Genomic DNA, 26877 nt, shown 5'->3' with positions numbered 1-26877 from the left:
GCATAAGAGGTATTTTTCAGTTTTTCAATAATATGTAGTATATCATAGTCACAAGATTCTTATAACTATTCTGTGAATTATAATTTTGAATGGTTATAAGGTCCAATTTAATGTACCCCTCTCCGAGTTTTTATTTTTGGGGTCAAAGTACCCCTCTCCGATTAATATGTAGTAAATCTAGATAAGCCCCTACCATTCGGCCATACTGTGTATTATTGCAGAACAACCCATTATAATTGCAAACCTCTACAAGAAGTAAGCATTTAATAACATTCATTCAAGTTCGAAGATTGGTTCCCACGTGGAATAGTGATGGAAGCGAAATCACGTACGTAAAACTAAAGAAGTGACTTTCCCAACTGGTTTTCCCTCGCACAAAACTCAAAAGAAAATAGAAAGAGAGATCTGAACTTCCAGAGATTTTATAGGGTTTAATATCATTGGCTACAAGTAAAAAAAAAACAATGGAATTAGGGATATGGACTGTTTGGTTGGTTAGAGCCGCTTGGATCGCTACTATTCTTCTTATGGTGATCGGTTCGATACCAATTTCTAAGCTGAGATTGTTTCATGAACTCATGTTGATTTTTGCGGGTAGAGGCAAGATTCTTCAGCCGTCTTCTTCTCAGGTTGTGTGTATTTCAGTTTCTGTTTTTGTTTTTACTAATTTCAAAATTGCATTTTTTATTCAATATTTCAGTTTCAGAGATATGTTCTAGTAACTGGATGTTTCTGGTGTTGTAAATCTCTAGACCATTTGTCCCTTATTGCTTGTTTTGTTATGGAGACAGAAGTGGACAGTTCCTCAGAAATATTTTTCTCACTTCTACGTTGTCGGAGTGGTGTGGACAACTTTCCTGTTCGCCATGACTTGGATGTATGCCTTAAAAATGGCGCCATTAACCGGAGGTTCTCATGTTGAGCATTGGTTTAAAGTGTGGCGAGCAGTGTTTCTACTCCTTCTGATGGAAATCCATGTTTTGAGACGCCTTATAGAGTCATTCTATGTATTCAACTATAGCCCTTGTGCTCGGATGAACATTCTTGGTTATTTCACCGGATTGTTGTGAGTCTCTTAAGAAACTCATGAACATTTCAAGATTTATATAGTTTAATTGCCTTTTGCTTGGCTTTCTAGTTTATCACTCTCCATCAATATAGCTCCAGAGGTGGTAACATTCGCCGGAAATCAAGTGGCTGGGTTCATTGCTAAAGGAAAAAGCCATACCTCATCCCCTGAGTTCGATTTATTTTAATCTTTAAGTCCTCTGATGAAGCTTGGATGGTGCCAAATGATTGGTGCCGTCATTTTTCTTTGGGGATGGATACATCAGCGCCGCTGTCACGCAATTCTCGTAAGATATAACAAATTGTTTTGCTTACTATTTTTGACATTTTGTCTCTTTGTTCATGTGTGTTTTAGATCCTGAAAGATGCAAAAATGTTAATACAGGGATCGCTCCGGAAAAGTCCTAGCCAAGCGAAAGAGTACATAATACCACATGGAGATTGGTTTGAGATGGTCTCTAGTCCACATTACTTGGCATAAATAGTAATAATACCATGCCTAGTTGACATCTTTCTGTTCTTCTTTTCTTCTCTTTGCTGATGGTATGATGCTCTGATATAGGTTTTGTATGTGGGCTTGCTACTTGCGAGTGGAGGAACAGATGTTACTATCTGGTTACTCTTTGGTTTTGTGGTACGGTGCACTTTCTTGTTGTCTAGAAAACTGATGAAAGGCTTTGTTTAAATTCAATGAAACTGAATATTGGTCTTTTCTTTGTAGGTCGGGAATCTGACTGTGGCGGCTGGAGAAACTCACCGGTGGTATCTCCGGAAGTTTGAGAATTATCCGGCTAACCGGAGTGCCATTTTCCCTTATGTTTACTGAATGGTTTAAGAGAGAGAGAGGAAAGAGAGAGGAACACAACTTGACCAATGCTAATTGCTACGGTTCGCATCTTTATGTTTTTTTTTTCTTTCTTATGTTTATGTTTGGGTGTCTTTTGTTTGTGAAATTTAAGAATTGTATTGTTATCTTCTCAGTTAATGAATGTAGTAAAGTTTGGATGTTTATTCTTTAGAAAACAGAGACTTCCATAAGTAAGTCTTTTTTTGTAGTGGATTTAAGAAGTGAGAAGCTAATTATTCACTTTTTATTTACTTATTCTCTTTTTACGATTTGAGAAGCATATATTGCTGTTGTTCATGTATGTTGATAATTATTATCATTATTGGTACTTATAAAAATAAATGAAAGAAAAAAAGTATTTCTTAAAACTATTTGAACACTGTTTAGGCATAAAAGTATGTCGTTTTGAAGAACTAATTTTATCCCAAAGTAAGTATATACTTGATCTTCTTAATAAAACTAGTTGAAGGCTAACCAGCACAATATGGGATTACAATCTACTGTAAGAAATGTATAATAAATACAATTACAATACCAAGGGGTTCATGTATATAATCAAGGTGATTTTCCTTGAATATATGACTAACATGATTGATACTTGCATTTAGTATAATTATTCACTGTATATTTAATAACATGATCACCAGGAGGATTTAGGAATTATCAGTGACCATGACCGCTTGTGCCTTGTGTTTGCATCTATGGATGTTAAATGGAGAAAAATATGTCTATGAAATGAAATAAAACACCACAAAGCCAACCTATTAACGGCAAACTTGTACGATAAGTAAGTTTTTAATTACATTCATTGACTTAATTAGGGGAGATCACACGTAATACAGAGAGATTGATTCCCACGTGGGTTGTGATCGAAGCGAAGTCACATGGTTAAAAACTAAAGTGACTTCACAAATGGTTTTCCCTCGCACACCAAATTTGAATAAAATAGAAAGAGATCTTTACTTCCTTCTCCGCCCACCGCAAGAAAGTATGGAACTAGGGATATGGATTGTTTGGTTGGTTAGAGCCCCTTGGATCGCTGTTATACTTCTTATGGTGATTGCTTCCATACCAAGTTCCAAGCTGAGATTGTTTCATGAACTCGTTTGGAGTTTCACTGGTAGAGGAAAGATTCTTCTTCCCTCGTCTTCTCAGGTTTTTCACTCTCGCCTTCCTCATTCGTCAATGTTACTTGAGTCTCACGTTTTAGTTTTCAAATCTATTTCCTTTGTATTTTGTTATGGATGTAGAAATGGACAGTTCCTCAGAAGTACTTTGCTCACTTCTATGTCTTTGGAGTGGCGTGGACAACTCTCTTGCTAGCCATCACTTGGATGTATGCTTTCAAAATGGCGCTTTTATCGTCTGAGGAGTTCATGTTTTCAAGACACTTAACCGGAGGTTCTCATGTTGAGAGTCAGTTTAAAGTGTGGAGAGCAGTGTTCCTACTTTTTCTGATGGAAATACAAGTTCTGAGACGCCTTATAGAGTCATTCTACGTATTCAAGTATAGCCCTTTTGCTCGGATGAACGTTCTTACTTACCTCGGCGGATTATAGTAAGTTTCTCAAGAAACTCATGAACATTTTCAAGATCTATATAGTTCGATTGCCTTTTCACTACAAGAAAACAGCGGTATTCTGACGGACGGTCCGACGGAAAATGAATTCCTCGGAATATATCGAGGCATTTCCGAGGCAATTCCGAGGAAATACAAAATTTTGCTTCCTCGGTATTCCGTCGGAATATTCCGACGGAATTCCGAGGACAACACATTTCGTCGGAATATTCCGACGGAATACCGAGGAAACTAGTATTCCTCGGAAAAAACCGATGAATTCCGAGGAAATATTATAGACGTTAGAGAGCCGTTGGAGAGCCGTTGGGGGATTTTAAAAATTCCGAGGAAATTCCGACGAACTAGCCGTTTGCATCGGAATTCCGTCGGAATTTCCTCGGACCGTCGGCAGGATTTCACCTATAAATACAAGCACCCCTCTTCCTCTTCATTCACACCATATCTTCATCCTCCCTCTCACTTTCTTTACACACGAATTTGATTCATAAAAAACATGTCTTCTGCAAATTATTTTCGTTCTTGGATCGATCGACCTCATTTGGATCCGAACACGAGATTGCTTACGGAAGAATACCAACAAGGTATAACCGAATTCATGGGGTTAGTTCACCGACAACCGGAAGCAAAAACAGGTATGTTAAGATGTCCTTGCTCTAATTGTAAAAATAAAAAAGTTATTAAAGAATGGGATGTTTGGACTCATTTATATTTGAGTGGGTTTACACGAAGTTACAAAATTTGGTATCATCATGGAGAAACTGATTATGAACTTGGTAGTACTAGCGAACCTCAGCCAGCGGTTAGATTAGAAGATCCAATTAGAACGGATGTAGATTACGGTGTAGGTACTGAGCAGATGGTAAATGATCATTTTAGAGGGGAAGATTTACCCAATGCCGAAGCTAGGAGATTTTATGATATGTTGGATGCTGGAAAGCAACCATTGTACGAAGGTTGCAGAGATGGTCATTCAGCTTTATCATCTGCTACAAGATTGATGGGCATTAAGACGGATTATAATTTGGCTGAAGACTGTGTGGATGCGATTGCTGATTATGTAAAAGGTATTCTACCTGAAGATAATGTAGCTCCTGGCTCATACTACGAGGTTCAGAAACTCGTAGCTGGTCTTGGTTTATCGTATCAGGTAATAGATGTATGCAGAGACAACTGCATGATTTATTGGAGGGCGGATGAACAGCGGGTTTCATGCAAATTTTGTGGGAAGCCTCGTTATAAAGATACGAGTGGAAGAATTCCAGTACCATATAAAAGGATGTGGTATTTGCCTTTGACGGAAAGGTTGCAGAGGCTGTATCTGTCTGAACGCACAGCGCAACCAATGAGATGGCATGCGGAGCACTCAACAGATGGTGAGATCAGACATCCTTCAGATGCAAAAGCGTGGAAGCATTTCCAATCAAAGTATCCCGACTTTGCGTATGAGAGAAGAAATGTCTACCTTGGATTATGTACTGATGGTTTCAGCCCGTTTGGCAAGAGTGGAAGACAGTATTCTCTATGGCCAGTCATTCTTACACCATACAACCTACCCCCAAACTTGTGCTTGCGACGAGAGTTTTTGTTTCTCTCGATTCTCGTTCCCGGACCAGAGCATCCTAAGAGATCACTTGATGTGTTTCTTCAGCCACTAATATATGAGTTGCAACAACTATGGACTCAAGGTGCTGAAACATACGATGTTTCGTATAAAGAAAACTTTCAAATGCGGGCAGTACTAATGTGGACAATAAGTGATTTTCCAGCATATGGTATGTTATCTGGATGGACAACGCATGGAAGGCTATCATGTCCATATTGTCAAGATAACACTGATGCTTTCCAACTAAAACACGGAAGGAAAACGTGTTGGTTTGACTGTCACAGGAGATTTCTACCACCAGATCATCCATATCGTAGAAGTAGGAATTTGTTTACGAAGAACAAGAGGGTGTTTGACAGTCCACCTCCGGAAATTCGTGGGAAAGATTTGAAGACACAACTTAGAGATTTTGGTGCAGAAAGAACGCCAGACGTCGGTGGACATGAGCATTTTCCGGTAGATGGTGTTGGAAACCTACATAACTGGCACAAAAAAAGTATTTTTTGGGATCTGCCATACTGGGAGGATCATCTACTAAGGCATAATTTAGATGTCATGCATATCGAGAAGAACTTTTTTGACAACCTGATGAACACGATCCTTAATGTTCAAGGTAAAACAAAGGATAATTTGAAGTCAAGACTGGATTTAGTCGATATATGTGCTCGTTCAGAACTTCATGTTGATGAGAGTGGTAGGGCTCCTTTTCCCATATACCGACTTGATGCAGCGGGAAAGGATGCGTTCTTTGATTGGATTTCAAACGATGTGGAATTTCCAGACGGTTACGCATCTAATTTGCGTAACTGTATCGACAGAAAGGAAGGAAAGTTTACTGGCTTGAAAAGCCATGATTGCCATGTAATGATGCAGCGTCTCCTTCCGTTTGCCTTCAAGGAACTATTACCACGAAATGTTCATGAAGCAATTGCAGGGATAAGTGGTTTCTTCCGCGATTTATGCACAAGATCAGTGACTCTTGAAGGTATTGAAAATTTGAAGACTAACATAGCTGTGATTCAGTGCAACCTTGAGAAGATATTTCCTCCCTCATTTTTTGATGTTATGGAGCATCTTGTTATTCACCTGGTAAGAGAATTGGAGCTTGGTGGTCCTGTGCAGTATAGATGGATGTATCTGTATGAGCGGTATATGTTCCATTTGAAGAAGATGGTGAAAAATTTAAGTAGGGTGGAAGGGTCTATAGTCGCACAGATGATCAATGAAGAAACTTCAAACTTTGCCGAGTACTACTTTCCAGCAGAAGTTCAGACCAAAAACAGAAGACCTGCTCGGCATGATGATAGAGGCGAACGGGCAACATATCATTGGAAGGTTCCAGACATTTTCACAGACGTTGGACGACTTAGCGGAAAACCAAAAGACCGTCGACTTACTGATCAGGAGCGCAGCGAAAAACTATTTTTAAACTATTTCAGCAAGAATTCAACTGGAATGCCGATGATACGCTCTCTATCTATCACCATTTTGTCCATAAAGTTATGGACAACTATGGGAAGCAGATGTACGAGTGGAAGAAGAAGTGGGAAGTAAACAAGGTAGTTTTTAATTTATTAACAATTTTTAATTTATTAAACTATTTTTAAAATTATTAAACTTTTTTTTTTTAAATTAAAAGGTCCCAAAGTCGATGAACGGCACGGTCTGGAAGGAGTTGTGTGCGCATTGGGATAAAGAAGAGACGAAAGAAACTTCTTCCACCAACTCCAACAACCGCAGGAGCGACCGTAAAGGAAAGGGCATCTACAAGCATAACTTGGGTGCTCAATCTATTGCCACTTTGGCGGATCGCATGGTAAGCTCAACCGCTTTTTCTTCAATTATTTAAGTTTCAGAATTTTATTTTTTTTGCATTTTCAAATTTCTAATGTTTGTCTAATTTATTTTTTTTCAAGGCGGAAGAAAATGAAGGCCACCCAGTTGATGATCTCGCCCTTATGAAAAGGGCGTATACCAACAAGAAGACCGGCCAGATTGATGATGGTCTTGTGAGGGACGTGGTCGACCTGGTCCAAACTCAGGTGTATGACGAAGTGTCTCAGCTTCAAACCGATGATGACGATTCGACGGCCTCGACCAACTTGTCTCGAGTTCGAATCAACGAAATCGTTGAATCGGTAAGTTTTTTTTTTTAAAAGTTCAATTTAATTATTTCTTGTTTTTTATTTTATCATCAATTTAAATTATCTTAACTTCGTTATTTATATTTCAGTCGGTTCCAAAGAAAAAGGGACGTTTGGTCGGCTTGGGTCGTCGCTCCCGGTCGGCTGCTCCTTCTTCTGCACCACATGCGTATGTTGATCCAGAAGTTCTTACGGCTCAGCTGAAGGACAAGGATGATCGGATATCTGCGTTGGAGGCTCAGATGGCAGCTCAACAGGCGGGCTATGAGACCCAGAAGAAGCTGAACGAGCAGATGATGGACATGATGAAGAGGATGTACCCGAACGAGACGTTCCCGAACATTCAAGACCCGTAGTTTTTTTTTTTCCAAAAACTCTGAATGTTTTATTTAAATTTGAATATTATCTACTATGTTTTATTTTATGTTTTATTCAATTAAAATTTTAAATTTTAAAAATTTTAATTTTTTTTAAAAAAAATTAATTTTTAAAAAAAATAAATTTTTAAAAAAAATAAATTTTTTCAAAATTCCGAGGGAATGGATGTCCTCGGATAATTCCGAGGAACTTTCATCCCTCGGTAAATTCCGACGAGCTTTAAGTTCCTCGGAATTTTCTGAGGGAAAGGGTTCCTCGGAATTTTCCGAGAAACTCCACTCCCTCGAAAAATTCCGAGGGAAGAAAGTTCCTCGGAAAATTCCGAGGAACATTTGTTCCTCGGAAAATTCCGAGGAACATTTGTTCCTCGGAAATTCCGAGGAACTTTCTTCCCTCGGAATTTTCCGATAAACATTCCGAGAAATATTTCGTCGAAACTTCCGAGGATTGGTTTATCGGAATTCCTTCGGTATTTTCCGAGGAACCTTCCGACGAACTTTGTGTCCTCGGAGTTTCCTCGGAATTTTGTTTCCTCGGAATTCCGTCGGAAAATTCCGACGGAATTCCGAGGAATTATGAATTTCCGAGGAGTTATTTCCGAGGACTTTTTTCGTCGGTATGTCCTCGGAATAACGTTATTCCGACGACATACCGACGATTTTTTCCCTCAGTATCCCGATGTTTTCTTGTAGTGTTTGGTTGGCTTTAATTTGGCTTTCTAGTTACTATGCAGCAGCGCCTTTATCACTCTGCGTCAATCTAGTGGCTGAGTTCATTTCTGAAGGGAAAGACCATACTTCATCCCCTGAGTTTGATTTATTATCGTCTTTAAGCCCTCTTATGAAGCTTGGATGGTGCCAGTTGGTTGGCGGAATCATTTTTCTATGGGGATGGTTACATCAGCGCCGCTGTCATGCAATTCTCGTAAGTTTTTTTTTTTTATTAGGTCTCATTGTTTGTGTGTTTAGATCCTGAGAGATGCAAAAAAATTGTTAATGCAGGGATCGCTCCGGGAGAATCCTAGCCAAGCGAAAGAGTACATAATACCACATGGAGACTGGTTTGAGATTGTCTCTAGTCCACATTACTTGGCAGAAATCGTAATTAATGTTACCTTGCCTAGTAGACATCTCTATGCTATTATCCTTCTGTTAGCTAAATGGTGTGATGCTTTGTAATGTAGGTTTTATACGTGGGTTTGGTGATTGCTAGTGGAGGAACAGATATAACTGTCTGGTTACTCTTTGGTTCCGTGGTACGGTGCACTTTCTTGTCTTGTTTTTGTATTTTGAAGGTTGTTTGGATTTTAGAGAAATTATATTTTTGTTCTTTGTTTGTAGGTTGGGAATCTATCATTATCGGCTGGAGAAACTCACAGGTGGTATCTACGCAAGTTTGAGCATTACCCGGATAACAGAAATGCCATTTTCCCTTATGTTTACTAAATTGTTAAGAGAGGAGAACACAACTTGACCAATGCTAACAGTTATCTTCTCATCTTTATGTTTAGGTGTCATTATTAGTACAATTGGCATTAATTACAGCTTGAAAATAATGTTTTACCTGATTTAACTAGAAATGATTTCAGTGACATTATTAGTTTTCTTCACAAACTTGAAGGTTTTCAAAGGCTTTTTCAACAATAGAGGCTGTTGAAACAGATTTACCTTGGTTTTTTGTTTGGATTAGATTTTATCACAAAAAATAGGAGAAGCAAGAGGGTTATTATCAAGGATGGTACTTTGTAATCACGAGAAAGAAATTTGATTATATCATTTGGTTGTGTACATAGGTCAACTTCAAAAACTTATTTACAAGACATTGGTTAAACCACTTCTGTTAATTCATGGTTTGTTCGTTTAAAAAGCTTATCTTAAGCTTCATATCAACATTGGAAGACACAAAAGATGAGTATCATAATAACACTCAAATATGGTTTCAGAAGCAAACTTCTTTACAAACAAAATATCAAGACAAAATACAAGAATACAGAAAATGTCAACTTCTCTTTTATTACCGACCCAGACAAATAAAAACATCCTAAACTCAAGCACCCACCAAAAGGAAGCAGAATATATGGCAGCCCCAAACAAGGTTCCACAAGAAAAAAAAATCATCATCTGACATTTGTTTTGTTTCTCATTCTGCTCTGGACTGACCAGCTCGAGAGGACAAGATGATGCCTACAATGAGACCATAGAGAGCAAGTGCTTCCGCAAAGATGAGGATAAGAATCATCCCCACGAAAAGCTTAGGCTGCTGAGCATTTGCCCTGACAAGATTTTTCCAAAACCAAACAAGTCAAGTTCCATCCACTCGGTAAGGACTACTTATACAGTTGCAAAAGAGGAACAAACAAACCTGACTCCAGCATCTCCCACGATTCCAATGGCCATACCAGCTGAGAGACCAGCAAGACCACAAGCAAGACCAGAGGAAAGGTGTGCGTAACCATCAAAGAGGTAGTAAGACTTAGCCTTTGGGTTGATACCGGTACTGATGATAACAGCGATGATGAGTCCATAGATACCCAACACACCAGCCATAACCACGGGTACAATGGACTTCATCACCAACTCAGGTCTCATAACTCCCATTGAAGCCACACCAACACCACTCTTTGCAGTTCCGTAAGCAGCTCCCATACCTAAACCCAAACAAGTAACATTTATGATTCTTTTATGCAGCAAATAGGTTCCAACTTCCATGCAAAACAAAGAGCGTTTCGAGAACTCATATCATCTAAAGTTTAAAACTTTCACATTACACACACCATATCCAATAACATTAAGGCGGTAGGTATGATCCTTATAAACCCATACAGTAACATTAACTAATTCTAAATATAATCCTTGTATGCAGCAAATGCATTCCAAATTTAAGTGAATATAACCAAAGAGCTTTTTGGGAAATCATCTCATCTAAAGTTACAACTTCTTCACGTGACATACATTATAGTTAAATAGCATTGTTTAAACTCATGATAATAGAAAATGTGAACCACATCTAGTAACATTCATACGCGGTATATATGATCCTTATAAGCAGCCAAGTGTGTTTATGTAGTTGCAGATAAATGTTATTGATGTTATGTATGGTGATATAGCATTGTTGGAACAGATGATCATAACATATATGAACGTGACTAAATTATATACACTATGAAGAGATGATCATTTCGATGCAGATCTAACAGGGATAAGTCATGTTCGTTTGGTTGCCGCAGTTTTCAGCGGCGTTGGCGGCGTCAGTTGTCCGTTTCGTAGACGCTAAGCAGTTTTAATCGTAGACGCAGATTTTTTCAGTGATCGCGAGGACGCAGCGTTTAAACGCAGACGCAGTACCGGCGTCAATAAAACGAACAAGAGTTTATTAGAAAAATTGACATCGAGGCAGCCGTGCGTCAACCAAACGAACAGCACTATGCACACACAAAATCGTTCAATCAAGTAGGCAAACGATATGATAAAAGGTCTTCAAGATCATGTTAATCGATAGAAACACGAATCTGATTCGGTTTTCAATAGAGAAGAAGCAGTGCTTACAGGAGAAGACGAGGGCGGCGGCAGCGCCGAGAAAGCCGAAGAAAGGAGCTGTCTCATCTCCGCTGAACGTAGACATCTTCTCGGATCTAAGACTGGGGAGAGAGAGATTTGGATTCCGCAGATATTCTTTTTTTTTTTGGATTTTCAGATGAGTGGAAGAGGAAGACCGTGTTTTGTATATTAGAGTTGGAATCACGTTGCATTGTTTGGGCCGCGTAAAAGCCCATTTCTGCTTCTTCTTAGTCTCTATAAGCCCATTTTTGATGTTACCATACAACAAATCATTGGAATCAAATAAATAAATAAACTTCACAAGTTGCTCAAAAAAAATAATAATAAACTTCACCCGTCGTAAACATACACTCGAATTAATAAATGAACTTCTCAAAAAGCCTTTAACACACTGGAATTTAAATGAAGTGTATTTTTGATCAAAAAAAAATGAAGTGTATTCAAATTTGATGAAACAAATTATTTAAATATTTGAGTATAAAATAAACTGTAAAAAGAAACAAAAACCCAAAGACAGCATCAAGAAAAGATGATCGAGTATAAAATCACATAAGACGCTGCGTCTATACTATAAAAGCTAACTTCCACCTCCTCCTTCGGTGAACAAAGCGTCTCCAATCCAAAACCGCAAGAACGTACGATCGAGAGACAAATGGCGAACAGAAACTTCATCCCGCCGCCGACGCTCATGGAAGCTTTCGTTGATGAACTCGACGGGGAGCCCGCTGATGATCACCGTGGTTTGCTCGGCGGGAGGATGGTGATTCTTAGCGGCTATTCTGTTGGAATCAAGTACGGAGATTACAGCGATGATGAATGCGACGAAGCGGATGACGATGAGGTGGCAAGCGTGAGCAAGGGAGACAGGATTAGGAAAGTTGAGAAGAGACCGTTCGCTAAACGTGGTAGCATCCACTGCAAGCATGGCCTCCGCTTCTGATTCAGGTGCATAGTGCTGATGATGATGTTTTCGATTTCTTGAACATTGTGTTAAGTCATTTCTTGGATGATCGATCATCTTTGTAAACAATATTGGTAGTTGGATTGCTTTAAGAGTGGAATTGGATATGTTTACTATTGATCTTTGATGCTTTTAGTTGGTTAAGTCTACTTTTGTGTGAATTGAAATCATCGTTTATCATGATGATCTCTTACTTAGCAGAAAGAATCAAAATCAAGAACAGTTAGCTTTTAGCATTTGATTGAATCAAGATTGAGGACCGTTTTGGGAAAATGATTTTTGAAGACTGTCATACGGGTTTGTGTGGTACGTACGTTATTCATTAAAGTGTTTGCTTGAAGAGTTATACTAACTTGGCACATTTTATGTACTCAAAATCAAATGTTTTAGTAACGAATCATTCCTTCCTAATGTTTTGTATTATTAGAAAGGTACTACATGATAATAGACTAATAACTACTGCATGCATAATTGCATACTCACGCTGCACGCATATGACCAGTATTATGACTATAAGAGTTAAAAATGGATAATAGGCTCAACTTTTAAAATTGTGGCGCCAAAATCAAGTGGAGTCCCTCCTAAACCAAGAAACATAAGGCTTTAGCAATTGATAGAGCAGCCAATTAAATAAGTAAATTAAGAAAAACTCGATCATCAAAACTTTAAGATTAAAGAAACAACAATAATTTCGCGTGATCACCAAATAGAATAAAGATGAGTTAATCCAAAAGTTATCTAAAGAATGTTGTTGCCTATGAATGGTAACCAAATGATAATAAATAAAGAAACCAATCCTTGCTCCAATGAACTTTGATTCAAAGTTTGTAATAGGCCCAAGTTAGAAGCCCATTAAGAAAGCCCATAGTAATAATGGCGCCAAAATCAAGTGAAGTCCCCGCCTAAAACCATCTCTCGTCACTAAAAAGCGCCGAAACCTCATTTAACGCTCCTCCGTCTCTCTCTCTCACTCAAGTCTCAAATCAGCCATGGCTTCCGACTCTCCTCCCGCCAACACCAACGACGGTACTCTCTCTCTCTCTCTCTAACTCTCATCTCTCTACCTGAAACCGTTTCGTAATTTTGTTTACTCTCACTACACCCGCAGGTCCCTCTTCTCCCGGCGAAAACGCTTCAAGCCCAATCGGCAACACCTACTCCTCCCCCTCCTCCCTCCGCAGCCGCCGTCGAGCAAGATCCTCCACCCCGTCGCAATTCGCCACTCCTCCGCCGCCTTCCCGCCTCGGAGTCCCAAACTCCACCCCTCCCACGTCTCGCCCCTCCGCCGCCAGATCCAACCGTCCAGCGACTCCATCCCACACCGACGAACCGCCTCCCTCTTCCGACGACGGCGGAGAAGACGGCGCCGACGACGCCACGCCGACGTTCGTCTGGGGAACCAACATCAGCGTCCAGGATGTCAAATCCGCGATTGAGATGTTCGTTAAGCATTTCAGGGAAGCGAAAGAGAGCAGCGACGATTTGTTTAGGGAAGGGAAGTATATGGCGTCGATACGTAAGGTGATTGAGATTGAAGGAGAGTGGATTGATGTTGATGCCTATGACGTGTTTGATTATGATCCTGATTTGTACAACAAGATGGTGAGATATCCCTTGGAAGTTCTCGCTATCTTTGATATCGTGCTGATGGATATTGTCTCCTCTATCGATCGTTTGTTCGAGAAACATGTTCAAGTGAGGATTTTTAACCTCAGGAGTTCTACTTCCATGAGGAATCTCAATCCGTCTGGTTAGTTTTGTTTTCATGGTTTATTAGCTCTCTCTATAGTGACTACCTTAGCTTATGTTTGATTTGAATGTGTGTTTTGCTTTGGTTAGATATTGAGAAGATGATCTCTTTGAAGGGGATGATTATTCGGAGTAGCTCTATCATTCCTGAGATCAGGGAAGCTGTGTTTAGATGCCTCGTTTGTGGTTACTTCTCTGACCCTATCATCGTTGATAGAGGTAAGGATTTATCTATCTATTTATAATGTCTGCTTAGTTTCTTTCTAATGGTTGTTTTATTGTTAGGGAAAATAAGTGAGCCTCCTACTTGCTTGAAACAAGAGTGCCTTGCCAAGAACTCAATGACACTAGTGCACAACCGTTGCAGGTAAGTTATAGAAATGGGTTTTGTCTGATTCTGTTTAATCCTGTAGCTAATGCCCTTTCGTTCGTGAATCAGATTTGCGGATAAGCAGATTGTGAGGCTTCAGGAAACGCCTGATGAGATTCCTGAAGGAGGTACACCTCACACTGTTAGCTTGTTGCTGCATGATAAGCTAGTTGATAATGGAAAGCCTGGTGATAGAATTGAGGTAAAATCAGTAATGATAAGGTTAATACTTGCGTTGCTATGGTTATCGTTTGACAGTCAAAGCTTGTTTTCTGGATAGGTCACTGGAATTTACAGAGCAATGACTGTCCGAGTAGGGCCTGCTCACAGGACTGTGAAATCTGTGTTTAAGGCATGTCATCTTTATCTTTTCTTTTGTTTGTAATTCCTCGTTATTCCTTTTACGTTCTGACATTGTTATTTATGTTCTCTTGGAGTACAGACCTACATCGACTGCCTTCATATAAAGAAAGCAAGTAAGACAAGAATGGCTGCAGAGGATCCTATGGATGTTGACAATAGTCTTCGTAGAGTCGATGAAGATGTCGAGTTAGATGAGGAGAAGGTTCATCTTTTTAACTAAATATATCTATAGTTTTGTAACTGTCCTTTGTCCCTTCATTCCAATCAGTTTTTTATGTGTTAATTTTCAGCTGAAGAAATTTGAAGAGCTCTCTAAACAACCAGACATATATGAGAAGCTTGCTAGATCACTAGCACCAAACATCTGGGAGTTGGATGATGTAAAGAAGGGTCTTCTGTGCCAGGTAGTATAACGCTTTCGATACTTGTGTATAGGTTCATTACAAAACAGCATTAGCTCTTTTTACTGAGACACTTCAAAATGTGAAGCTTTTTGGAGGGAATGCTTTGAACTTGGCATCTGGTGCTAATTTTCGTGGTGACATCAACATCTTGCTTGTTGGTGACCCTGGTACCAGCAAGTCTCAGCTGCTTCAGTACATTCACAAGCTTTCACCACGTGGGATATACACAAGTGGGCGTGGGAGCTCAGCTGTTGGTTTGACAGCTTATGTAGCTAAAGATCCTGAGACAGGAGAAACTGTATGTTCATTTTGTTTTCATTTATTCTGTAATCAATTGTATTTTCAGTATCTTCTCAAGCCTGACCTGTTGACGTGAATGCTACATCATTTAGGTTTTGGAGAGTGGAGCTCTTGTGCTCAGTGACCGAGGTATCTGCTGTATTGATGAATTTGACAAAATGTCTGACAGTGCGAGGAGCATGCTGCATGAGGTTTGTTACTCTCTTCTTCTTAGCATTGCTCAAATTATCGCTTGCAGTTTCCAGGCTGATGAACATTGTTGCTCTGCTCAGGTTATGGAACAGCAGACTGTTTCAATAGCAAAGGCTGGTATCATTGCATCTCTAAATGCTAGGACCTCTGTGTTGGCTTGCGCAAATCCTAGTGGCTCACGCTATAACCCGCGGCTTTCTGTTATTGAGAATATTCACCTTCCTCCGACCTTGCTTTCTAGGTACGTTTCAACGAAAATGACGTTTTTCTTTTTCTTTTATGCTTGTTCGAAAGAGGTCTATTTCGTCTTACTAATTTTATCTCAATTTGCTTCTCAGATTCGATTTAATCTACTTGATTCTTGACAAGCCTGATGAGCAGACTGACCGAAGGCTTGCAAAGCATATTGTGGCACTACACTTTGAGAACGCAGAGGTCTTATATCTTTCCACAGTATATGCTTACAAATGATTGGGTTTTGCCCCATATCTTACTTGAGTTGGTATCCTTTTTATCTCAATTTGCAGAGTGCACAAGAGGAGGCTTTGGACATCACTACACTGACAAGCTATGTTAGCTATGCTCGCAAGAACATTCATCCTAAACTATCAGATGAAGCCGCGGAGGAGTTGACCCGGGGTTATGTTGAGCTTAGGAAAGCAGGGAAGTTTGCCGGCAGTAGCAAAAAGGTGTGTCTTGGAACTTCATTGTTTTCTTTGTGCTATCACGGTTGGCCAGTCACGTGCCTTTAACTCTCTGAATCTGACACAGGTCATAACAGCGACTCCTAGGCAAATTGAAAGCCTGATCAGACTCAGTGAGGCCTTGGCTCGTATGCGCTTCTCTGAATGGGTTAGTGAAGATTCCTCATATACTAACCTGAATCTTTGATGCAGCTTTATTTTGACATTTCATATCAACTAATATTGGTTCTTGATAAAGGTTGAAAAACATGACGTGGAGGAGGCATTTCGACTTCTAAGAGTTGCAATGCAGCAATCAGCAACCGATCACGCCACTGGTAAGTTGCTTCACTAATATCATCAGGATAATATAAAACACTAGGATTCAATACCTATTTCTAATAATAAACGCTGTTTTTATATTGGTGAAGGGACTATTGACATGGACCTGATAAACACTGGAGTCTCAGCAAGTGAACGAATGAGACGGGACATCCTTGTGTCGTCAATTCGAGACATAACTCTTGAGAAAATGCAAATTGGAGGATCAGCAATGCGCTTATCAGAGGTATACTCCTTTTATCATCCCAAACTTGTCATAACGAACAATGCAAGTAGATAATGTTAGAGAAACCGTTCTTCTGAGATTTACCAATTACAATGGGAAATGTTGTGCAGCTACTGGAAGAACTGAAGAAGCATGGAGGCAACATAAACACCGAGATTCACCTTCATGATGTGAGTCATTTAAATACTTTTCTTGCATATCAAAAGTTTTGATCAGCTCATAACAGGACAGAGAAACTAACAAAAGTCTATGTTGTTGTGACCTTTTTTAATCAGGTAAGAAAGGCGGTTGGAACCCTAGCTAGTGAAGGGTTTCTGGTTACTGAAGGTGACAGAATCAAGAGAATATGATCACAGATTCTTTCAGTTGATGCGAAAACCTTTAATATTTGCTGTGGTTAGAGTTTGATGAATTGAGTAAACTTAATTAGTTGGTAAACTTAGCAAGTGATTGACGGATCCATGTGGCTCGGCCCATTTTCTTACTAGTTGTTAATCTGTAACGAGTTTCAACTTTAAAGATGATCTATCTTCAATGTTTCATTTGGTCTCAGTTTGGTGTACTTTTTATCTATTATTTACATGAAAAACATACATGTCTATTAAAGGTTGGATAGTAGGTAGAAGTTAGTAATATAAAAGATGCAAGTATAATAACATTTTTCTGAAGTAGTATATTTCAAGTTAAAAGTTTCTAAGTTCTTTTAAAAATGAAAAGAATAAAAAATTAATAGCTTTTATGCTTCTTAATTAATATATAAAAAATTGTTCTCTGATTTCTTTTTGGTTTTCACTTCTATTCTATTTCTCTAAAAGCTAGTATTGGCATATAGAACATGCTAGTCTTTTTTTTTGGTCAAATAGAACATGCTAGTCTATTAGCATTTTTGTGTAGTAGTAATTTCCAAGTTAAATGTTGTCCAACTAAACTCATTCAGTGAGCAAACAAAAAGCTTCCAAGCACTTTTTAAAGGATTTTTAAAAAATTGCTTTTATGCTTCTTTATATTAATATATATATATATATATATGAAACTGTTCTCTGATTTCTCTTTGGTATTCATTTCTATTCCTCTAAAATAGTATTGAATTATTAAGTTTGCTATATTTTTCCCATGATTTGATACCTTTTACAAAGCTTGGTTGGAATTACAACCTTTTGGCATGAAAAGGTGGACCGGAGAAAATAAGAAAAAGACTAAAAATTGGGTCCACAGATCGAATATTATTGAATTTGGGTAGATATGGTCTAAAATGAGAAAGTGATCGAATATTATTGACTTCAAAAGTAAACGATACGATTGGTCTCAGCTTTCTTCGGCTCTTATGGTAAGGAGGTGGAACTCGTTGCTCCTTACCTCTCTTAGTGCTGCTACATCTCTCTCAACTAATTCTTTTTTGAAGTGTATATTGAAATCAGTAAACAGTTTATTGTTGACAGTTTAAATTAAACAACAAAAAACAGTGGAATATGCTTCGTAAACATCTTCCTTGCAGATGAATTAAAGACACATTGTCTATATTAACTGATATATTTTTATTTATTACAACTTCAGAATGTATACTTTAATCTGTTTCTGTTATAAATAATGATTTCATCATTCAAGAAAAACAAATCTAATTCTTTCTGTTATCCAAATTTGTGATACATTGTTTCATAGACTCCACAAAGTTTATTAACCAAACTTGTAATTTTGCATGAAGATCAATATGTCTTAATGTTAAAAAAAAAAAAAGATCAATAGGTCTTAGCTTGCCGGATTATGAAACCACATATTCATGATAAGGGAGAGGTGAGTTTTCAGTTTGGAAGGAATTGCATTTGTGTGTCTGACTCTCTCTCACAATTTCCAAGCTTTCTTTAAATTAATTTAGTTTACACATATTTGTATGAAATTAATTTATAGATGTCTCTTTATTTTTGTTGTTAGCCGGTTTGGTTCAATGATGTAAGAATTCTTTTGATAGAATTACAACCATTAAAAAAAAAACTCCACAATGGCTAGTTCAAAGTTTCATCATAATTACGAGATTCATGATATAGTAGAACTTCTATAAATTAATAATATTGGAACTTTGAAATTTTATTAATTTATAGATATACTAATTTAAAAAAGTTTTTTTATTTAGATTTTGTTATTTTAAGATATATTTATTCTAAGATAAGAAAAATATTTGATTTTAGTGTATAGGCACTAATTGTTATTTTTTAAATTAAATGTGGTCTTACATATAATATTACTAAATTTCATCAAAAATATATTAAGTCTTAAAAAAATATAAAGATAATTCCATTGTGAATATAAAACAAACAATATAATAATAGATATTTACTTATATAAAATATATATACATAAAAATTATTAATTTATAATTTAATGGGACCATATATTTACATAGAATTTTCTAAAAGATTATTATCTTATTATTATTATATTGATTTGTGTCAAATTTTGAACCGACCCAAATTGAGACCGATAAAATTTATTAATTTATAGAAATTATTAATTTATCGAGTATTAATTTACAGATGTTCTTCTGTAGATTAGTTCTATTTACATCATACTTATGTATGTATTGTTAATATCCATTAATTAATTATATTAAATATGATGACATATATATATATATATATATATATATATATAATCACTAAAATTTGTTTGTTAAAATTAATGACTTAGAAAATTCCTTATTAAAATTATGACTCATCCTAATTAGTTAATATACATTAATAAGTTATATTAAATATAATGATATATATATAGATATATTAAGATAATTTTTTTAAAAATTAATGATTTAGAAAATTCTTTATTAAAACTAATGTATCATTAAAGAACTTGACGAACCAGAAAAATCATTTAAAATTAATGACTCATCATAAGTTGGTATCTATAATTAATTATATTGAATATAATGACATATGTATTTTTTTTTATCGGAGACAGATGTATATATTGATATAGAAAATATTTATTAAAATTAATGATTTAATTTTTTTTAAACTAATGATTAATTTTTTTTAAACTAATGATTCAGTCTTAAACCATGGATAATTGACAAATTTGTAAAATCAATTCTCAAATAAGATAATAAATTCCAAATTTTTGTACCTTTTTTCTTATAACGGGATATATATATTTTTAAAGCAAAATCTTAATAATTTATAACAAATTAAGAAGATGGAAAAAGTTGGTTGACTAAAATAAAATAAACCGGAAGAGAACAAAAAGGGAAGCATAGATTCGTGTGTCCGTGAAGATTTTCAAGAATATATAATACTCACCAATACCATATCTCTATTTATTTTTGGTCAAACAAGGAGACATACAAAAATACTATTTTACCCAAAAACTCGATAGAAATTCAAAACAGAGTTGAAAAGGTTCAATCATCTAAAGATCAGTAACCATAAATTCATTGCACCTAATTTTCTTTTTAAAGGGAATTTACAGAAGGTCGGAAGGAAAAGAAAATCTGAGAAAATGAAATCAGATTTCTCGTCCGTTCTTCTTGTTCTTGGTTTGGTGCTGAACAGCTTGGTGCTGTTCTGTAATGGAGGCATCACCAGTAAGTTTGTCAGGAAAGTGGAGAAGTCCATTGATATGCCTCTTCATAGCGATGTGTTTCGTGTTCCTCCTGGTCATAATGCTCCTCAACAGGTACCAACCATCTTTTGTGAGTTTTGCATGTTGTGGGTTCCCCTTATAACTATAAAAATTGTTAGGTAGATGTCAAGGTTTGTTTTTCTAATTTAATATTAGATATTTCTTTTTCTTTTTAAATTCTTTTTTCTAATGGTTAATTCAAGCTTTGCTTATTGGACGTTTATAAAGAACTATTAATTTTTCTTTTCTAAAGAAAAAGTGATCTTTGATTTGGGTTTTGAACAAAAAGGTGCATATAACACAAGGAGATGTAGAAGGGAAGGCAGTGATAGTGTCTTGGGTGACACAAGAAGCACCAGGATCCAACACGGTTCTTTACTGGAAAGAGCATAGCTCCAAAAAGCACAAAGCCCATGGCAAAACCAACACTTACAAGTTCTACAATTATACTTCTGGTTACATCCATCACTGCACCATCAGAAACTTGGAGGTCCAACATCATCAAATTTCATCATTGATCTTTGCTATTTTTGTTATCTGATTTTCTTGTTTTTTTTTTTTTGGCAGTATGACTCCAAGTACTATTATATGGTAGGTGTGGGACAAACAGAGCGCAAGTTCTGGTTCTTCACTCCTCCTAAAGTCGGTCCTGACGTTCCATATACGTTCGGTCTTATTGGTAATTGTCCTGAAACATATTCATGGTCTTGACGTTCCCTACATGTTTGGACCTGAACTTGAGTTGCAAATTGTTGTTTGTTGCAGGGGATCTTGGACAGACTTTTGACTCAAACATAACCTTAACACATTATGAGAAGAGCCCTAAAAAAGGGCAAGCAGTTTTGTTCGTTGGGGATCTCTCATACGCTGATAATCATCCAAATCACGACAATAATAGATGGGACAGTTGGGGAAGATTTGCTGAAAGAAGTACAGCTTATCAGCCCTGGATTTGGACTACAGGAAACCATGAACTAGATTTTGCTCCCGAGATTGTAAAGCTTCTTGCTCCCGCTATGTTTTTGGCTTTAATCTTCAAAATGTTATTAGCACAAAGCGTTACATGGACTAGACTGACATTGAGATGGATTGTCTTTATATGCAATCTTGCAGGGAGAAAATAAACCGTTTAAGCCATTCACGCATAGGTACCGTACTCCTTACCGAGCTTCAGGCAGCACAGAACCATTCTGGTACTCTATAAAGAGAGGACCAGCTTACATAATCGTGCTATCTTCATACTCAGCATACGGTAAATACACGCCGCAGTACACGTGGCTCGAAGAGGAGTTCCCAAAGGTTAACAGAACAGAAACTCCATGGTTGATTGTTCTGAACCATTCGCCGTGGTACAACAGCTACGATTACCATTACATGGAAGGTGAAACAATGAGAGTGATGTATGAGCCGTGGTTCGTCAAGAACAAAGTAGATGTTGTTTTTTCAGGTCACGTTCACGCCTACGAAAGATCAGTAAGAAGACAAAACTTAAGCTCATCTCTGTCTCTTCTTTTTAAAAACTATATATTTTGACAACTCTGAGCTATTTGTGAAACTAGGAACGCATATCAAACATAGCATACACAGTGGTTAACGGCATTTGCAGTCCAGTAAAAGATCAATCTGCTCCTGTCTATATCACCATTGGTGATGGAGGAAATATTGAAGGCTTGGCTACCAAGTAAGCTATATAACAAAGGGCTTGTGACCATTATTGCAAACCCTTTTTTTTTATTAATAATTTGTAACATGGTTTCTGCAGAATGACTGAGCCTCAGCCTAAGTACTCTGCATACAGAGAAGCTAGCTTTGGACACGCGATATTCTCGATAAAGAACAGGACGCATGCGCACTATGCATGGCACAGGAACCAGGATGGTTATGCCGTGGAGGCTGACACTATGTGGTTTTACAACAGGTTCTGGCATCCTGTTAATGATTCACCTTCTTCTGATTCCTGAGAACCTCGGAATCTAATTTGTGTTGTTGTATAACGCTGAATAAACGCAATGTGGCTGAGTTCTTGCTAATAAAACTCGTCACTCAAGGAAAAACATTGGCTCTTCTAGGATTTATTTCGTCATGGTTAGCCTTGCTTCATACTTCATGTTTAGTTAAACTCGAAATAATAAACGTTTGAATAAAATTGATATTCACTTTGATTATCTCTGGTCTTTTCTATGCACCACATTTCTCATTTTCTTCTTAGCGCACCGAAGTTACTATATATACACTCGACTCTCGTGATTTAGTGTATGCACTCACTAATGAGAATGAACCAATGTACCTAGTTGAAAGAATACTTTCAAAGGCTGGCTTCATACTTTTATAGTTTCTGAAGAAAATGTTCTCAGCTCATATGAAGCCTACTGGGGAGTTTAAATGGGATTTTTAAGTGTTGCTACAGTAGAGTCTCCCAAAGTTATACTACTATTAGGCCAACTATGCAGTACCAATGCTCTAGTTATGTAGCTTTTATTGTATTATTGTAAGCCTGTAACGAGGATTTACCACCTAATCACGCCTCTGCTTCAGTCTCATTTAGCCTTTGGGCTCGTCTTCCTTCTCGTATAAACTCTTACGGTTGTTGTAACTCTTACGGTTCTTGGGTCCAGTTTTAACTACTTAAAACTTGGTAAACTCTACCCTACAACAGAGCAAAGCTCAAACATTCTAATTAAATTATTTGAAGCTTTACGTGTGTAATCTCCCTATTACACATGTATATCTAACTATTATATATTTATGTACATATATCTAACTATTACAAACAAAGCTTTATTAATTATTATAAAGCTTATGTTTTCTAGCTAGCGATGTTATTAAAGGATCTTGACAAAACAAGGTGGACAATGTCACATGGTGCAATATCGCCTTTGCCGCCAACCAACCAGATTTCACGAGAAGAGTATCTTTAAAACTTGGAGCTGGTTTATACTCGAGTCTTCCACTTCTTTCAGAGTGCTGTCTTTTAGTACGATAAAGGATTACACTATCTTGTAATCTATTATATCACATTCCATATATATTCCTATTAATGTTAGATTCAACACCATTCTATAAATACCTTACTTAATTTAGGAATGAACACAATCAAGTTTTGTTAATTATTTTATGCGTACTGAAGAAAATTAGAAACTTTCGCTTATGTCAAATAATTTTGTAAAAGATTTATAGAGCATAGTTTTATATATCGTTTATAAACAAACGTGTTTGGTTGTTTCATAACTAAATAGATAGAATTTAAATGCTACTAGCAATATAATGTCACGTATTATCTATAACCTTTTTTTGAGAGAAGGCTTACGTATTTTTTGTAACAACTTAGATATTAATCAAGACTGGTTAATTACAATTACATCCTAGCTTTATTTTTTTTTGTATTTATCCACATGCTCACCTTCTTTTCTTTTACCATACTAATTCTTTTTTTTTATCGTTAATATGTTTTTCTTATCTCTTACTATTTATTTCTTTTGTTTAGTAGTGCTTAGTTTACAATTTAAAAATAAATGATGTATATGAAAGATCAAATTTTGTATGTTGCAGTTTTATATTTTTAAACTAAACATAACAATATATTAAAACTGGTTATTTTATAAAACTTTATTTCTAATTTTTTCTTACTTTCTATATTAATTGAATGTTCAATAATTTTATTAAATAAAATATTTTATTTGGCTTAGGGCATCTTCATCCTCACTTTATAATTTACTCCAAATATAGAGTGGAAAATGAAGTATGAACAAATCATAAAAAATCACTCCATTTATGATGTAATCATTTTTTGTTTCTTCATTATTCTATTTCCCACTCTATTTTGCAGTAAATTATGGAGTGGGGATGGAGATGGTCTCGGGGCATCAAAAATCCATAGCACAGCTATTTACAACTGTGATACACTGTGCTTTTACCATTTTCTAATCTTTTTTTTTTGAATTTTTCTATAAAGTGTATTTTTAGTGTCTCTTAATTTTTTATTGAGTCTTTTCAGATTTTATATCAATTTACAACGAAAATAGAATTTAGGTGAAAAAAATAATTTAAAATATATAATCGTGCAATCAAAAGTTTAGCAATTAATGAAATACTTTGCACCGATGGATTGGGCTCATTTTCAGATAGAAGATAAGAATTGCGTTGTCTTTCCAATTAAAAGTTACACATATTTTACTATTCACTGTATTGAAATCTACAATTCTTTTTTTTTTGCTATTTTATTTGGCGAATACAAAATAGAAATATGATTTTACATTAAAAACATATTGTTGTTGCATTATTACTATGAATTAGTGAGTTTATATTTTTCCATGTCTCTTTCTTTGTTTCATGCTTCTTAATTCTTCCATTTCTCCACCTACTGATCTTTCCACTTTTTTTTTCTTTTCTTCGTCTCCTTCACCTCCTCCTCTCAGTTTTCTCTTTTTACTCTTTTTTATTATTTTTCGAAATTAGTAGAAAAATTATGTCTGGTACTATTATTGATATAAGTAAATTATTCTATATTATTTGTGTAATGCATATAATATATTATAATTTTTCTGTTTTACATCCCGTCAATAAAACACACGCTCGAACAAAGAGAATTGGTCTACTTTCGTCTGAATTGTCCGAAATACCTCTCAGAGAACCAAATTATTACATGATTTTTTCACCAATTTTTTCTCTTGGTATGTGTATCACACCAACTCATTCTTATTAATGTTAATCCCACTAAATTAGTGATAAAATATCATTATATCACCAACAATCCGGGGTCTCCCATTAAAAAGGGTGCATTGATTTTGTAATGTAAAATCTTCCAAGAGTTAACATATGCCATCTGGGCATTTTAGTCAAAACAAAAAAATAAGTAATTAAGGAAAGAGAAATATAACAATATTATCATGTTCCATTGCGCAAGACAACATATGCATATCTTGCTCTGCCCTAAAATTTTAAAGAACAGAAGCAATCCAAATAAAATTGGCCTTTTTAAAATATTTTTCATTAATTAAAAATAGCTATTTTGTATATATTAGCAACTTTTTCTTACAAAATGCCAATTTATTCAACTTTTTTTGGGAGGGAGGTGGAAGATGCTTTGATATGCATCCCATCAAGACCGGCTTCATAAGGAAACTTCTCCGTCTTTATACAATTAGCTCTTCAGAGGACCTTTCTTCACACAAGATAGTCTGAGCACTCAAGAAAATGGGCCATTTCGAACCAGTAAATCCATATTATGTTTTTCTTTTCCTGTGTTTGGTTCTAGACAGCTTAGTGCTATTCTGTCATGGTGGCACAACAAGTAGTTACGTCAGGAAATTAGAGGCAACGGTTGATATGCCACTCAATAGTGATGTATTTCGTGTTCCTATTGGTTGAAATGCACCTCAACAGGTACGTATCACCTTTCCTTTAAGTAATCAACAGTCTTTTTATGAGTTTTGATATGGTATCACTTTTGTCTATCTTTTTTAGTCTTGTTATAATGGAGAAACAGCCATATAATGGATGTTCATAAATGATTTAACCTTTGATAATTGAAGGTTTCGCAAAGTCTTTTTTTTCTTTGTTGAACAACGAATCTAAACTGGGGTTTTTTATCTGGGTTTTCCACAAAAGATGCACATTACACAAGGAGACCTTGAAAGAAAAGCAGTGATAGTTTCTTGGGTGACGCAAAAAGCACGAGGATCTAACACGGTTCTTTACTGGAAAGATCATAGCTGCAAAATGCTAAAAGCCCATGGCAAATCCAAGACGTACAAGTTCTACAACTATACGTCTAATCACATCCATCATTGCACCCTCAGAAATTTAGAGGTCCATCATCATCATTTCACAATCTTTTCTTTTGTCGTGTATCTGACTTTGTAGTTCTCTTCTTGCAGTATGACACCAAGTACGACTATATGGTAGGTGTGAGACAAACAGAACGCAAGTTCTGGTTCTTCACTCCTCCTAAACCTGGTCCTGATGTTCCCTACATGTTTGGTCTTATTGGTAATTGTGTCTTGAAAACAAATTAATGGTTTTAAAGAGAGAGGGAGTTATTAGCTTCCCATGGACTTGAACTTGAGTTGTAATACGTTTTCAGGACACAATTACCAATAAGAGCAAACGTGTAGGGAACGCCAGGACCAGGTTTAGGAGGAGTGAGGAACCGTAACTTGGTTCAGTTTGTCCCACACCTACCATATAGTAATAGTAGTACTTGGTGTCATACTACAAGAAGAGAACCAAAAAGTCAGATACACTACGATAGAAAAGATTGTGATAATGATGCTGATGGACCTCTAAGTTTTTTTTTTTTTTTTTTTTTTTTTTTTTTTTTGATGGACCTCTAAGTTTCTGATGGTGCAATGATGGATATGACCAGACGTATAGTTGTAGAACTTGTATGTCTTGGATTTGCCATGGGATTTTAGCATTTTGCTGCTATGCTCTTTCCAGTAAAGAACCGTGTTAGATCCTCGTGGTTTTTGCGTCACCTAAGAAACTATCACTGCCTTTCTTT

The 26877-nt window shown here is 36.5% G+C and overlaps 5 protein-coding genes across 5 annotated transcripts; 4 read left to right on the top strand and 1 right to left on the bottom strand.

Moving 5' to 3' along the window:
- Nucleotides 1-324: 324 nt before the first annotated feature.
- LOC106439839 (polyprenol reductase 2) lies at nucleotides 325-9064 on the top strand. Its single transcript, XM_048776664.1, has 10 exons — nucleotides 325-629; nucleotides 792-1355; nucleotides 1454-1552; nucleotides 1631-1702; nucleotides 1790-3070; nucleotides 3166-3473; nucleotides 8342-8543; nucleotides 8621-8719; nucleotides 8803-8874; nucleotides 8960-9064. The coding sequence occupies exons 5-10, from the start codon at nucleotides 2828-2830 to the stop codon at nucleotides 9062-9064; spliced, it is 1029 nt and encodes a 342-aa protein (XP_048632621.1). The 5' UTR covers nucleotides 325-629; nucleotides 792-1355; nucleotides 1454-1552; nucleotides 1631-1702; nucleotides 1790-2827.
- On the top strand, nucleotides 465-1894 carry LOC106439840 (polyprenol reductase 2-like). The gene is made up of 6 exons (XM_048777028.1): nucleotides 465-629; nucleotides 753-1066; nucleotides 1139-1193; nucleotides 1424-1522; nucleotides 1631-1702; nucleotides 1790-1894. The coding sequence occupies exons 1-6, from the start codon at nucleotides 465-467 to the stop codon at nucleotides 1892-1894; spliced, it is 810 nt and encodes a 269-aa protein (XP_048632985.1).
- Nucleotides 9065-9516: 452 nt separating the features above from the next.
- LOC106439841 (V-type proton ATPase subunit c1) lies at nucleotides 9517-11348 on the bottom strand. The gene is made up of 3 exons (XM_013881373.3): nucleotides 11165-11348; nucleotides 9981-10266; nucleotides 9517-9891 (listed from the first exon to the last, which is right to left on the bottom strand). The coding sequence occupies exons 1-3, from the start codon at nucleotides 11238-11240 to the stop codon at nucleotides 9759-9761; spliced, it is 495 nt and encodes a 164-aa protein (XP_013736827.1). The 5' UTR covers nucleotides 11241-11348; the 3' UTR covers nucleotides 9517-9758.
- Nucleotides 11349-13040: 1692 nt separating this feature from the next.
- LOC106439842 (DNA replication licensing factor MCM4-like) lies at nucleotides 13041-17318 on the top strand. Its single transcript, XM_013881374.3, has 18 exons — nucleotides 13041-13163; nucleotides 13246-13887; nucleotides 13977-14105; nucleotides 14172-14253; nucleotides 14326-14458; nucleotides 14537-14608; nucleotides 14699-14821; nucleotides 14910-15023; nucleotides 15109-15321; nucleotides 15416-15514; nucleotides 15596-15756; nucleotides 15854-15950; nucleotides 16043-16204; nucleotides 16287-16367; nucleotides 16458-16536; nucleotides 16630-16766; nucleotides 16877-16936; nucleotides 17042-17318. The coding sequence occupies exons 1-18, from the start codon at nucleotides 13127-13129 to the stop codon at nucleotides 17114-17116; spliced, it is 2496 nt and encodes an 831-aa protein (XP_013736828.2). The 5' UTR covers nucleotides 13041-13126; the 3' UTR covers nucleotides 17117-17318.
- A 2755-nt stretch (nucleotides 17319-20073) lies between these two features.
- On the top strand, nucleotides 20074-22537 carry LOC106439844 (purple acid phosphatase 10). The gene is made up of 7 exons (XM_013881375.3): nucleotides 20074-20429; nucleotides 20665-20865; nucleotides 20943-21054; nucleotides 21141-21370; nucleotides 21489-21848; nucleotides 21935-22056; nucleotides 22138-22537. Exons 1-7 carry the CDS (start codon nucleotides 20253-20255, stop codon nucleotides 22334-22336), a joined length of 1401 nt encoding a protein of 466 aa, XP_013736829.2. The 5' UTR covers nucleotides 20074-20252; the 3' UTR covers nucleotides 22337-22537.
- The last annotated feature ends 4340 nt before the right edge of the window (nucleotides 22538-26877 follow it).

Source organism: Brassica napus, chromosome A3 (assembly GCF_020379485.1).
Source record: "Brassica napus cultivar Da-Ae chromosome A3, Da-Ae, whole genome shotgun sequence".
Taxonomy (NCBI): Eukaryota; Viridiplantae; Streptophyta; class Magnoliopsida; order Brassicales; family Brassicaceae; genus Brassica; species Brassica napus.
Note: the sequence above shows the minus strand (reverse complement) of the source record. Positions and strands in the feature narration are given on the sequence as shown.

What these genes read in the sequence shown, in the direction of transcription:
- LOC106439840 (XM_048777028.1), top strand. Translation starts at nt 465, where the DNA reads ATGGAATTAGGGATATGGACTGTTTGGTTGGTTAGAGCCGCTTGGATC. An exon ending in TAACATTCGCCGGAAATCAA is followed by an intron (nt 1,194 to 1,423) that starts GTGGCTGGGTTC and finishes TGTGTGTTTTAG; the next exon opens with ATCCTGAAAGATGCAAAAAT. An exon ending in GGTTACTCTTTGGTTTTGTG is followed by an intron (nt 1,703 to 1,789) that starts GTACGGTGCACT and finishes TTTTCTTTGTAG; the next exon opens with GTCGGGAATCTGACTGTGGC.
- LOC106439839 (XM_048776664.1), top strand. Translation starts at nt 2,828, where the DNA reads ATGGTTTTCCCTCGCACACCAAATTTGAATAAAATAGAAAGAGATCTT. An exon ending in TTCTTCCCTCGTCTTCTCAG is followed by an intron (nt 3,071 to 3,165) that starts GTTTTTCACTCT and finishes TTATGGATGTAG; the next exon opens with AAATGGACAGTTCCTCAGAA. An exon ending in CACATTACTTGGCAGAAATC is followed by an intron (nt 8,720 to 8,802) that starts GTAATTAATGTT and finishes TTTGTAATGTAG; the next exon opens with GTTTTATACGTGGGTTTGGT.
- LOC106439841 (XM_013881373.3), bottom strand. Translation starts at nt 11,240, where the DNA reads ATGTCTACGTTCAGCGGAGATGAGACAGCTCCTTTCTTCGGCTTTCTC. An exon ending in CGCCGCCCTCGTCTTCTCCT is followed by an intron (nt 10,267 to 11,164) that starts GTAAGCACTGCT and finishes GTTTGGGTTTAG; the next exon opens with GTATGGGAGCTGCTTACGGA. An exon ending in GTGGGAGATGCTGGAGTCAG is followed by an intron (nt 9,892 to 9,980) that starts GTTTGTTTGTTC and finishes AAATCTTGTCAG; the next exon opens with GGCAAATGCTCAGCAGCCTA.
- LOC106439842 (XM_013881374.3), top strand. Translation starts at nt 13,127, where the DNA reads ATGGCTTCCGACTCTCCTCCCGCCAACACCAACGACG. An exon ending in CTGTGAAATCTGTGTTTAAG is followed by an intron (nt 14,609 to 14,698) that starts GCATGTCATCTT and finishes CTTGGAGTACAG; the next exon opens with ACCTACATCGACTGCCTTCA. An exon ending in TCGAGTTAGATGAGGAGAAG is followed by an intron (nt 14,822 to 14,909) that starts GTTCATCTTTTT and finishes GTTAATTTTCAG; the next exon opens with CTGAAGAAATTTGAAGAGCT.
- LOC106439844 (XM_013881375.3), top strand. Translation starts at nt 20,253, where the DNA reads ATGAAATCAGATTTCTCGTCCGTTCTTCTTGTTCTTGGTTTGGTGCTG. An exon ending in GCACCATCAGAAACTTGGAG is followed by an intron (nt 20,866 to 20,942) that starts GTCCAACATCAT and finishes TTTTTTTGGCAG; the next exon opens with TATGACTCCAAGTACTATTA. An exon ending in ATATACGTTCGGTCTTATTG is followed by an intron (nt 21,055 to 21,140) that starts GTAATTGTCCTG and finishes TGTTTGTTGCAG; the next exon opens with GGGATCTTGGACAGACTTTT.